At 47.1% G+C, this 12,521-nt stretch overlaps 1 protein-coding gene across 9 annotated transcripts in view; it reads left to right on the top strand.

Moving 5' to 3' along the window:
- The window catches only part of MSRA (methionine sulfoxide reductase A), a 376,253-nt gene extending 372,905 nt beyond the window's left edge, over nucleotides 1-3,348 (top strand). For 8 of the 9 annotated variants that reach the window (XM_030812392.1, XM_030812391.1, XM_003271424.3 and 5 more), the window contains one exon: nucleotides 2,617-3,345. In XM_030812392.1, the coding sequence (XP_030668252.1) occupies nucleotides 2,617-2,774 (158 nt within the window). In that variant the 3' untranslated portion in view covers nucleotides 2,775-3,345. Of the gene's footprint in view, nucleotides 1-2,616 lie in introns of all 9 variants that reach the window. The other variant, XM_003271425.3, reaches the window with a different exon arrangement.
- The last annotated feature ends 9,173 nt before the right edge of the window (nucleotides 3,349-12,521 follow it).

Below are 12,521 nucleotides of genomic sequence, written 5' to 3'. Positions count from 1 at the left end.
CTTGTGCCTAGGAGGACAGGGAAGAGGGTGGATCGCAGACATAGGCAGGCTGGGAGGTCTGCCCAGGGCTGGCCATAGAACACGGACACCTCCAGTACACAGGCACAGGCAGCTCAGGGCCGGGAGCGAGGCCCCCCTCAGCAAGCGGTGTCAGCGGCAGGGTGGCTGGGTCCTCCGAGGATGATCACACCTGTGGGCAATAGCACACCCGGGCACTGGGCCAAGTAAGCCTGTGACTCCTACTCGCATTGTGAATCCAGAGGCCTTGGGATCCGATTTTTTATTTGCTATTTGGATACAGCTGCAAGAGATGAGAGATTATTTTACATCTCTCAGTTCTCTGAACTTGCCTTGGACCAGGAATGTCAGGCCCTCACTGTGCCTTTTTCTCTTCTCCAAGCTCTCTGGTGCTGCCTGGAGCAGATGGCACCCCCCACAGACGTCGTCCTTACTGTCGTCACCAGAATATTCCATTTCTACAGCCACCTGGCATCCCAAAGCCTTCCTTCAGTGGGCAGCTTCTTCACAGGCAAATGGTAGCTAGTGATCGTTCAAGTCACACTGCACGCCATTTCCAAGGAGGTCATTGCTAACTCTAAATCTACCCCTGTTAGTTCGCCAACCCCACATGCTCATTCTTAGAGAGGTTCTGTTCCCTGAAAACATTCTGGAGCGAAATGCTGTGTGAGCTGCGGCCCGGTCATGGAAACAGAAAGCTTCCATTCCATCAAGCTGGATGGATTCTACAAAAGGAATTCGGTGTTTACAGAATCGTTAGCAGGGCTATTAGCGTGAAGGTCAGGGAAAAGCACCCCAAGATTTCAGGATACCCAGAAGTTACTGAAATTGCCAAAAGTCGTTGCTGATGGCATTCCACGGACTCTCTGGAGAGGGCTGGGAGGAGATGGCAGAGTCTTGGGTCTGTTTCCTGCAGAGTCCTGCGCTCATCCTCACAGCTGCGCCCTGCAAAGAATAGCTTCTCCTTTTACGTAGCCTGCCAAATTTCGTGTGAGTTTCTCTCATTGGTGGAATCTGAAGCAGGGCCTTGCTGGCAGCAGAATCTGGGGAATGCAGTCTGCGAGCTTTCCGCCTGTGCGGTACCAGGGGGAGCTGAGAATGTCAGGGACCAAGGCACAGTATCTGATACACACTTTTAAATACGGGTGATAATAATAGGACTTCCTTCCCGTGGCTGTTGTGAGGCTAAAATTAACACGTGTGAAGTTTTTGCACAGATCAAGGCATATGGTAGACCCTCAATAATTGCTAGTTTACAAAAAATTGTCAAAACTGACATTAGAATGGCTCCTCATTCTCATTCGTAACCCCTGCAAGAAAACTGGCTGCCTCTGAGCTGGCTGGTCCAATCCACCCGCTTTGGCGGGGACCCTGCCCCTTTTTGTTCCGAACCTGCTGGGCCCCGAGATCCTCGATCGGCCTTGTGCTGGCTCAGAAGGCGAAACAGAGAGGTAGGAAATAAGTGACATTTCTCAAGAAAAACCTGAAGCAGTGAATCATGCCGAATATTAATATTGGATGCACTGTGCTTGGCAGACTTGAAGACTTTATCTCACATGGACCAGTGGACAGTCAGAGTGTGGTTGGTCCCCTCGTGAAAACACAGGTCCTGGCTCTGCTTTGCAGCTGTGTACCGAATGGAGGCAGTGAGAGTGGGTTGAGCCTCTGTGGCCCTGTGCTAACGTGCTCCAAGCAGCCTGCAACAGGAAAGAATTAGGGCACAGCTGAAATCCAAAGGGGGAAAGAAGCAGGCTGAAATCCACGGGGAGTAATGTCTATTTCTTAGTCTGTCTCCTGCCCCAAATAGCCCCTTTCTCCTCTCCCAGCTTGTGTTGATGCATGTCTTTCCTTGGCAGCAGATGTCACCGGGACGTAAACTAGGACGCAGAGGGTGGTGATGAGCCACAGGCCACATCCTGCCCTGCCCTGAGTCCCCAGGCTCCCTGGCCTGGAGTTCAGAGCACAGACCCAAGCGACCCCCTGCTCACCAGGACGTTCCAGCAGGGTCCTTCTCCCCAGAGCCACAGCGAGTGGGGGGGACCCTCTGTCTAGCCTGGGAGTGGGCTGGGGTCCTGTTCCTGAGCTGGTGGGCAGATGGGACAGCACCACGTAGAGCTGTAGCCATTCCTTCCGTCCCTGCTCCATCCGTACCCTGTCCACCCGTTTCATTCCTTCCCACCGTGGCCCTGCCGAGCCCTATCAGGGACATCCATTTGTCATTGGGGACAGCCAGGGAGCCATGCTTTCCTGCTGTTTCCCCTGGGAGAGCTTTGGGGCCAGTTTCCAACAGACCCACAGCGTCCAAACCAAGGCCTGCAACATACACTTGGGACGGCAGGGGTGTGGGGGTAGAGTGTAAATTACGGATTTAAAAATCTGATATAAACCTGATTTCAGTTCCCAGTCAACTGAGGCACAGCAAGGTAAGTCTCTGCCCAGCGTCACTCCACTTGGAATGCACAGAGCCCAGCCCGAAGGGACCCATTTCACGTCCCGAGCCACGCGTCCACTCCCTGCAGCCCTGGCCCTTCAGTGCCACCCCTCGCAGGTGCTGTCTCTGTAGCAGGGAGCTGATGGCGCCTTTCTGTGTCCCCACAGGTTCTTTCAGAGCACGGCTTCGGCCCCATCACTACCGACATCCGGGAGCGACAGACTTTCTACTACGCGGAAGACTACCACCAGCAGTACCTGAGCAAGAACCCCAATGGCTACTGCGGCCTTGGGGGCACCGGCGTGTCCTGCCCAGTGGGTATTAAAAAATAATTTCTCCCCACGTGGTGGGCCTTTGAGGTTCCAGTAAAAATGCTTTCAACAAATTGGGCAGTGCTTGTGTAATTCACAATCGTGGCATTTAAAGTGCGCAGAGTACAAAGGAATTTATACAGATCGGGTTTACTGGAGTATAATCTATAGGAAGTGCGATGGCAAGTTGATAAAATATGATTTATCTCCTAATAAGTTATGGTGGGAGTGGAGCTGTGCAGGTTCCTGTGTCTTCTGGGGTCTGAGTGAAGATAGCGGGGGTGCTGTGTTCACCCTTCCCAGCATGAGCTGGGAGGTTGCTGGACAGGACGGGGAACCCCAGAAGTCTTTTATCTGTGCTCTCTGCCCGCCAGTGCCTTACAATTTGCAAACGTGTATAGCCTCAATGAGTCATTAACTGAAATCCTTCGCTTTACCAAATCTAGACATGCATAAGGGGCTTTCTCTCCCTTTTCAGCCCTCTCTATGCAGAGAAAAGATGTGAGTCTGCTTGATGAATTCTAGTGCTTTGCTTAGAGCTGTGAGAAATGTTTGTTTTAATAAAAACCTACAGTCCAATAATGCCAACTGCCTGACATCTCCTCTGTCTTTGACTTGCTTAGGTAGGATATTTTTAAGTGCTGTAAGATGAATTTAAGGGCTCTAAACAGCTTGGGAGGGAAAAAGCCTCAGAGCCATTAACCCCCAAATGGGAACAATTCGGATTGAAATTTTTGGTAAACATGCTCACCTCTAGCTGCTTGCAGTCTGAGTAATGATAGTTGTTCTCCAGGTGCCTGTCACATCCCTCACATCCCAGGCTATTGTAGTTAGAGCAGATCCCTTCGATCCCTGCCCTTAAGAACCTTTATATTTCCAGACAAGGAGTCATAAACATGGAAAGAAATGATGAAATGAGATGGTGTCAGGTTCTGATGAGGGATGTGAAGATGATGAATGGGATTAGGCAGTAAGTTGCATCTGGGGGCTGTGAGATCGTGTTCAGGGCTGTTTTAGCGAGGTTGGTCAGGGAGGCCTCCGCGAGGTGGTGAGACTTGATGTATTAGTCCATTCTCGCGTTGCTATAAAGAAATGCCCGAGACTGGGCAATTGATAGAGAAGAGACGTGTGATTGGTTCACAGTTCCACAGGCTGTACAGGAAGCATGATTCTGGCATCTGCTTGGTTTCTGGGTAGTCCTCAGGAAACTTATAATTATGATGGAAGTGGGAGGGGGAACAAGTGGGGGTGCCACATACTTTTAAACCATCAGATCTCAGGAGAACTCCAGCAGGAGAACAGCACTGAGGGATGGAGCTAAACCATGAGAAGCCACCCCCATGGTCCGTTCCCCTCCCACCAGGCCCACCTCCAATACTGGGGATTACAATTCGACAGGAGATTTAGGGGGGAACACAGATCCAAACCATATCACTTGAGAACCAAATGAACTACATCAGCAGTTCCCAGCCTTTTTGCCACCAGGGACCAGTCTCATGAAAGACGATTTTTCCACAAGTGGGTGGTGGGAGGAAGGGGGATGTTTTTGGAATGATTCCAGCACATCACACTTACTGTGCACTTTATTTCTATTATTACATTGTAATGTGTAATGAAATAAGTATACAACTCATCATCATGTAGAAAGACTGGGAGCCCTGAGCTTGTTTTCCTGCAACTAGATGGTCCTATATGGGGGCAATGGGAGACAGTGACAGATCATCAGGCATTAGATTCTCACAAGGAGCATGCAACTTAGATCTCACATGCACAGTTCACAGTAGGGTTCACGCTCCTATGGGAATCTAGTGCCACCGCTGATCTGACAGGAGATGGAGTTCAGGAGGTAATGTGAGCAGTGGGGAGAGGCTATAAATACAAATGAAGCTTCGCTTACTTGCCTGCCACTCACATCCTGCTGTGAGGCCTGGTTCCTATCAGGCCACCCACCAGTACTAGTCCATGGCCCAGTGGCTGGGGACTCCTGAACTAAATGATTCAAGACCTAAAGGAGGCAGCATGTGGGGAATACACTAGTGGAAGTGGAAGCTATTCCATCAGTAGAGAGAACTCTCAGTGAGGCAGGTGGAACCAGGTCACAGAGAGCCTTCTATAGGATGAGATAATGGGCTTTTTAGTTTATTCTATTTAATTAGGCAGCATTGGAGCTTTTTACACACTTTCTTCCTCTTTTTTTTTTTTTTTTTGAGAAGGAGTCTCACTCTGTCACCCAGGCCGGAGTGCAGTGGCGCAAATCTCGGCTCGCTGCAAGCTCCGCCTCCCGGGTTCACGCCATTCTCCTGCCTCAGCCTCTCCGAGTAGCAGGCACTACAGGTGCCTGCCACTACGCCCGGCTAATTTTTGTGTGTGTGTGTATTTTTAGTAGAGATGGGGTTTCTCCGTGGTCTCGATGTCCTGACCTCGTGATGCGCCCGCCTTGGCATCCCAAAGTGCTGGGATTATAAGCGTGAGCCACCACGCCCAGCCTCCCTCATTTATTTTTAACCAGAGCAACTGGGTGGCTGGGGGTGTGATTTGCTTGAAGGAAGGTAGATGTGAGGTGGAGGTAATGGGATGAATTGTGCAGTTTTGGCACATAAATTTGAGATGCTCCTCGGATGTCCTGGTGGGGATGTGGAGCAGGGGAGTTGGTTGCATGGGTCTGGATCTTGGAAGGGATCAGAGGAGGAGAGATTTCAGAATCCCCAGCATACAGATGGCGTTTGAGGCCATGGGACCAGCTGAGATCATTTAGGGAGAGACCGGAGAGAGAGAAAGAGTTTGAACGTTGAGCCCCGTGGTGTTCTGACATGCAGAGGTCTGGGAAGGAAGGAGCAAAGGAATTAGAGAAGTGACCCCTGAGGTAGGCACAGGCAGCGAGTGTGTCTGTCCTATGAGCAAGTTGCTTCTGGAGTCTGGGGAAAAGCTTAGGCCAACTTCCTTGTTCGAAGCAGAGCGAACTAAAAACTGACAGGGCACCCAGCCCTTGAGGAGGGATCTTGCAGCGTTTCAAGTGGCACATACCTTGAATCTTGCCCTAAGCCTTCCCCAGAAGGAACTGGGATCTTTTACCCAGGTGACTCTGCACTGGTGAAATGGAAATAGCCCAGGCCTTCTAGGAGTTATTACCCACTGCTCCTAAACATGAAAGACCAAGGTCAACTGCAGAGTGGGGCTTATGAAGACCAGGTGATGGATGGGGTCTTGCTCCAAGTCTGCCTCTCAGTGGGTCCGGTGGGTCAGCACAAGCCTGAAGTTATTTCCTCACTCCCAGAATGCGTAGTGTGTATTAGCCGTGATTCCAGCTTCTGCAGCTTGATCTTTCAACATCCATTCACCCCAGGCGCATATGCTGGTGAACTCCTACCTGCCCCCTCACCCCCGCTTCTCACTGGGAGGAGTCTTTCTCTTAGGGGTGCAGATTTGTTTTTGTTTGTGTTTTTTTTTTTTTTTTTTTTTTGAGATAGAGTTTTGCTCTTGTTCCCCAGGCGAGAGTGCAATTGTACAGTTTGGGCTCACTGCAGCCTCTGCTTCCCGGGTTCAAGCGATTCTCCTGCCTCAGCCTCCTGAGTAGCTGGGATTACAGGCATGCGCCACCATGTCCAGCTAATTTTGCATTTTTAGTAGAGACAGGGTTTCTCCATGGTGGTCAGGCTGGTCTCGAAGTCCCAACCTTAGGTGATTCACCCACCTCAGCCTCCCAAAGTTTTAGGATTACAGGTATGGGCCACTGGGCCTGGCAAGGGTGCAGTTTTTTAAATACAAACCAATTGATCCAGATTTCACAGCCCAAACACCTCCTCTGTCTGGCTCTCACACTCCAGGCCGCTCTCCAGCTTTCCTAATCGCCCCAGGCCAAGTGCTTGACAACTAGGGTCAGCCCCTGTGCCACAGAGCTGCTGAAATTATTCACATGCACCTGTCCTGAGCCTGTTCATTCTGCCATTCCTTCCCATGGGAAGCACAGTAGAGGCTCTGTCCACAGTTTCCACCCCCTCTGCTCCAGTTGTTCCCCTTCTCTTGGGACCTGTGAATAACAAACTCTTCTTTTAACAGCAGCCATCTCTAGGTCTGTTGGCATTATTAGACCTAAATAACAATAAAACTTACTAAAACATCATGAGATAGATATACCTAATAAATGACAAAATCACCATTTTAGCTCCCTGATCCATGGAGTAAAGTCTCCTGTACTCCCCCCTCCCGATATAGTGAATAAAACAATACCTTCTCTGGGGGAATTTCAAATTTTGGTGGCACCAGTGGCAAACCCAAATGATGCAGGGGTTGGCATTGCTGCCTAACTCTATGTTGTCACCCTGTTTGGCAGATAAAATACTGTTTCTGTCTCCCAGTATTGTGTCATGCGTAGGTTTCATTCACATGTTCTCAATGTCTTCTTGAAAATCATTATGGAAAATACTGAGCCAGGCCTGGGCACAGTGGCTCGCACCTGTAATCCCAGCACTTCAGGAGGCCAAGGCGGGCGGATCACCTGAGGTCAAGAGTTCGAGACCAGCCTAGCCAACATGGTGAATCCCGGTCTCTACTAAAAATCCAAAAAAAATTATCCAGGTGTGGTGGTTGGCACCTGTAATCCCAGCTACACAGGAGGCTGAGGCAGGAGAATTGCTTGAACCTGCAAGGCAGAGGTTGCAGTGAGCCAAGATTGCACCACTGCACTCCAGCCTGGGCAACAAGAGCGAGACTCCATCTCAAGAAAAATAAATAAATAAAAATTGAGTTGGACAGTTCACTTAGGGACATGTTGCTTTTTTAACGTCTTAGAGCTTCTGTTATGATGGCCATGATGTGTCATTCTACTGCCCCTGGTGACCCGCCCACCCCCAACTTCTAGCTGAAAGTGCTGGTAGATTGCCATGCTCTTTCCTGGCAAGTCCAGGCAGACTTTCAGAATTCCTCTACACCAAGGACCTTGGGAAGGCACTGCCAGCCTATCAGACTTGGTTTCCAGGTGAAACCCAGAGCTTTCCTTCCAGGTGAAACCGGAATTGCTGACTGAAGCTTTGGATGTAATGTCTCAGCCGGGGTAAGTTCATGGAACAGATGTCATCTAAAGAATAGGGTATCATGATGTCAGCCACAGTGTGGTGATCAGAGAACCTGGGACAAATGCTTTGCTGAAATCTGGAAATTCCACAGAGGCTGGTGGAGTGATCAGCTGGGGTTAAGTGAGACAGACCTGAGGGAAAAGGCTAGCTCTGCCTCTTATAGATTGAGTGACCCTGCAGAAGTCACCTGATCATTCTAAGACTCAGTTTCTTTGTATGTAAAACGGCGATAATCATACCCATGTTGCAGGACTTGGGGAAGATTAAATACTATGCATACACACACGTGTGTGTGTGTGTATGGATGGATGGATGGATGGATGTATATACTTTGTACAGAGCCCAAGATACAGTAAGTGTTCTCTCCATGGTAGATGATACTGTCTTCTTGTAAAGGAGAAAAGGGGATTATTTGCTGAGAACTTTAAAAAAATCTCATTCGCTTTTGTGAGTCCACCCTGTCCCTAGAATGATGAGTGACATTTTCTAAACATTATTAGTTTGTCTGAATAGTTTATAAAATTTCCAGGGAACAATATTTTTTAACGATATGTTGACTCTGAGATGTCCTTTCTGCCCCCCAAATTTTAAATATTTCCATCAGAGAACAGGCTACACGTTCTTTAGAATGTACTCTGAGTTCCAGCTGGGACACTGGGACACTGGGATGCCAAGAACGTGTCTGCCTGATGTCGGCAGTAGGCTGGATGCAAATGTCGCTGAGCACCCACTGGTCACTTAGTTGGTGCATCTTCACAGAAAATGACGTCTCTGTGGGCCCCTCTACTCCCTTGCTGTACAGTGGCTCTTCTGCGACCAAGTGACCCCCTTGGAGGTGGAAGCAAAAGGAAAAGCTGTGGATGGAGGTTCCCCAGCTCCTTGATCATCTGTAAAAATCTCTGGCACGTCAGAGGAGTTCATTGTTCACATTAAGAGCTGCTTCTCATTGCTCTCTTATTCATTCAGCCATTAGTTAATTAATTCTCTCAACATGAATCTATTCGGTTCCGGCTGTGTGCCAGGGTCTGTGCTAGATGCCGGGGGCATCATGTCAGCCAAACATGGTTGCCGGCCTCAATAAAACTGTTCTAGTGGGGAAATTAGATATTAAACGAGCAGTGTCACAACTCCATAATTACAAACAGTGGATGTGCTCTCAGGGAAAATCATAGTGTGCTGTCAAAGAGTAAAAATGAGGGGATCCGATCAAAGCTGAGGGAGCTGCATTTGGGCCGAATTCTGCAAGATCCATGAGAAGTAACACGCAAAGCAGGTGCGAAGGTACAGTTGGGAGAGGGACATGTTCCAGGCAGAGGTATGTGCCAAGGCCCCGTGGTGGAGCCTTTGAAAGAAGGAAGTTAAGAGCTGTGGTGATAGTGCCATATGTGTTAATGCTGCTTTTGTTTTTACAAAGACTTAACTTTTTAGGGCAGTGTTAGGTTCATGGCAAAACTGAGAGGAAGATACAGAAATTTCCATATGCCCGACATGCCCTCACATGCACAGCCTCCCCAACTATCACCATCCCCCACCAGAGTGGTGCATTTGTTACAATTGACGAACTAAATTGACACGTCATTATCACCCAGAGTCCATAGTTTACATTCACGTTTGTTCTTGCTGTTGTACAGCCTGTGGGTTTGGACTCTATCCACTGTTAGACTATCATGGAGAATAGTTTCCCTGACCAAAAAAATCCTCTGTGCTCCATCCACCTGTTCATTCCTGTCTCCCTCCTGACCCCTGGCAACCACTGATCTTTTAACTATCTTCATACTTTTGCCTTTTCCAGAATGTCAGATGGTTGGAATCACACAGTAGCCTTTTCACATTGGCTTTTTTCACTTAGTAAGTATGCCTTTAAGTTTCCATCATGTCTTCTCATGACTCAATAGCACATTTCTTTTTAGTGCTGAATAATATCCCATTGTCTGGATGTACCGCCATTCATTTATCCAATCACCTACTGATGGGTATCTTGGTTGTTTCTAGGTTTTGGTAATTATGAATAACATTGCTGTACATACCTGTGTGCAGGTTTTTGTGTGGACATAAATTTTCAACTTCTTTGGATAAATGCCAAGAAGTGTGATTGCGGCATTGCACAGTGAGAGGTATGTTTAGTTTTGTAAGAAGTTGCCAAACTGTCTTCCAAAGTGGCTGTGCCATTTTGCATTCTCACTAGCAATGAATGAGAATTCCAGTGGCTCCACATCTTCACCAGCATTTGGTGTTGTCAGTGTTCTGGATTTCGGTCATGTTAATAGGTGTGTAGTGATGTCTCTTTGTTGTTTTAGTTCATATTTCCCTGATGACCCATGGTGTGGAGCATGTTTTCATGTGCTTCTTTGTGTCTATATCTCTTCATTGGTGAGGTGTCTATCACAGTATTTGGCCCAATGGTTAATTTTTCATAGCTGACCAGTATGATGAGGGGTGCTAGGGATGAAGGTTGGTGAAGCCCACAAAGTGAGTTTCTGTCTTTTTGAGTATCCACATTTGAACTAGGCAACCTGGCTGCATGAAACTCGTAGCTTTTTTTTCCCCACTTTTTCAGCCATCTTTCAGGGTCACATCCTGAGGTAATGTTGGGGCCCCTGGTTTTTACCATTGATGATTGTTTTAAAACTGCAATGACCTCACTGTTGGATTTTATTTTTTTAAACACAAGGGCTGGGGGTGATGGCTCACACCTGTAATCCCAGCACTTTGGGAGGCTGAGACAGGCAGATCACTTGAGGCCAGGAGCTCAAGACTAGCCTGGCCAACGTGGCAAAACCCTGTCTCTACTAAAAATACAAAGATTAGCCCAGCGGGGTGGCGCACGCCTGTAATCCCAGCTACTCAGGAGGCTGAAGCACAAAAATCGCTTGAACCCGGGAGGTAGAGGTTGCAGTGAGCTGAGATTGCACCACTGCACTCCAGCCTGGGTGACAGAGTGAGACCCTGTCTCAAAAAAAAAAAAAAAAAAATGTAATTTACACAAAAAACTACACACAAAGTATATAATTTGATAAATTTTTGACATACGTATGTAGCCATGAAATCAAAGCCACAATCAAGATAATAAATATATCCACCGCCCCAAAAATATCCTCACACCTCTTATTCCTGGGCTTGCTTTCCCTACTCCATATTCAGGACCCAGTCCTAAGGCAATCTGCTTTCTGCCATTAAAGATTAGTTTGCATTTCTGAAATTGGACTCGGCATTTACTCTTTCTTCATCTGGCTTCCTACTCAGCATAAGTATTTTGAGATTGATCCACATTGCTGCGTGTCTCATTGGTTCATTCCTCTTCATTGCTAAGTAGTATTCCATCGCATGGATGTACCACAGTGGTTTAATTCATTTATCTGTTGATGGACATTTGGGTTCTTTTCAGTTCGTGATTATAACACATAAACCTGCTATGGAATTCATGTGTTAATCTTTGTGTGGACACACAATTTCGTTTCTCCTGGGTATATACCCAGGTGTCAAATGGCTAGGTCACATGATAGGTGCATGTTTAACTATGTAAGAAACTACCAGACTGTTTTCCAAAGTGATTGTAACATTTTACGTTATCACCAGCAGCTATGAGAGTTCCAGCTCTGCTTCGTCATCTTCAGTGCTTGCCATGGTCAGTCGTTTTGAGTTTAGATATTCCCACAGGTGTGCAGTGGGATCTCACTATGGTTTCAATTTGCATTTCCCTAATAAATGATCCTGAGCCTCTTTTATGTGCTGCTTTGCCATCTGGATATCTTATTTGGTGACACGTCTAGTAAAATATTTTGCTCATTTTGGGGAGTCGTTACCTTAGTATTAGTTTTGACAGTCCTTTTTATATTCTAGATACAAGTCCTTTATTAGATACCCGTTTTGCAAAGTCTCACTTGTCTTTTTATCTTTTTAACGGTATCTTTCAAAAACAGAAGTTCTCAATGTCGATGAAGCTCAATTTATCAAGTTTTTCCTTTATGTATTGTGTTTTTGGTATTGTGTCTAAGACATCTTTGCCTAAGATGAGAAGTTGTATGGTTTAAGGTTTTACATTTAGGCCTGTGGTCCATTTTGAGTTTGTTTCTGTACACAGTGTAAAGTATAAATTAAAGTTTGGTTTATTTTTTGCATATAGATATTCAATTAGTCCAGCACCATTTGTTGACAGGCTATTGGTGTGGTCTAAAAGTTTGTATCCTCTGCAAATTCATACGTTGAGATCCTAATCCCCGAGGTGATTGTATTAGGAGGTGGGGTGTTTGGGGATCTTATTAAGTCGTGAGGGCAGAGCCTTCATGAATGCAATTAGTACCCTCATAAAAGAGGCTCAGAGACCTGCCTTGTCCGTTCCACGTTGGGAGGATGCAGCAAGAAGACTGTGAGTCTATGAGGAAGCAGAGCCCTGGCCAGACACCGAATCTGCTGCCACCTTGATCCTGGACTTCTTAGCCTCCAGAATGGTGAGAAATATGTTTGTGTTGTTTAGAAGCGTGCAGATTATGGTATTTCATCATAGCCTGAGTGGACTCAGGCAACCATCCTTTCTCAATTGAATCGATGTTGCACATTTGTTGAAAATCAATTGTCCATATATGTGTAGATTTATTTCTGGACGGTCTATTCTGTTTTGTTGATCTAGTCTACCTTTGTGCCAATGCTATACAGTTTTGATTACTAAAGATTATAAGTTTTAAAATCAGC

Source organism: Nomascus leucogenys, chromosome 4 (genome assembly GCF_006542625.1).
Source record: "Nomascus leucogenys isolate Asia chromosome 4, Asia_NLE_v1, whole genome shotgun sequence".
Classification (NCBI taxonomy): Eukaryota; Metazoa; Chordata; class Mammalia; order Primates; family Hylobatidae; genus Nomascus; species Nomascus leucogenys.
This window is presented reverse-complemented; position numbering and strand designations above follow the sequence as displayed.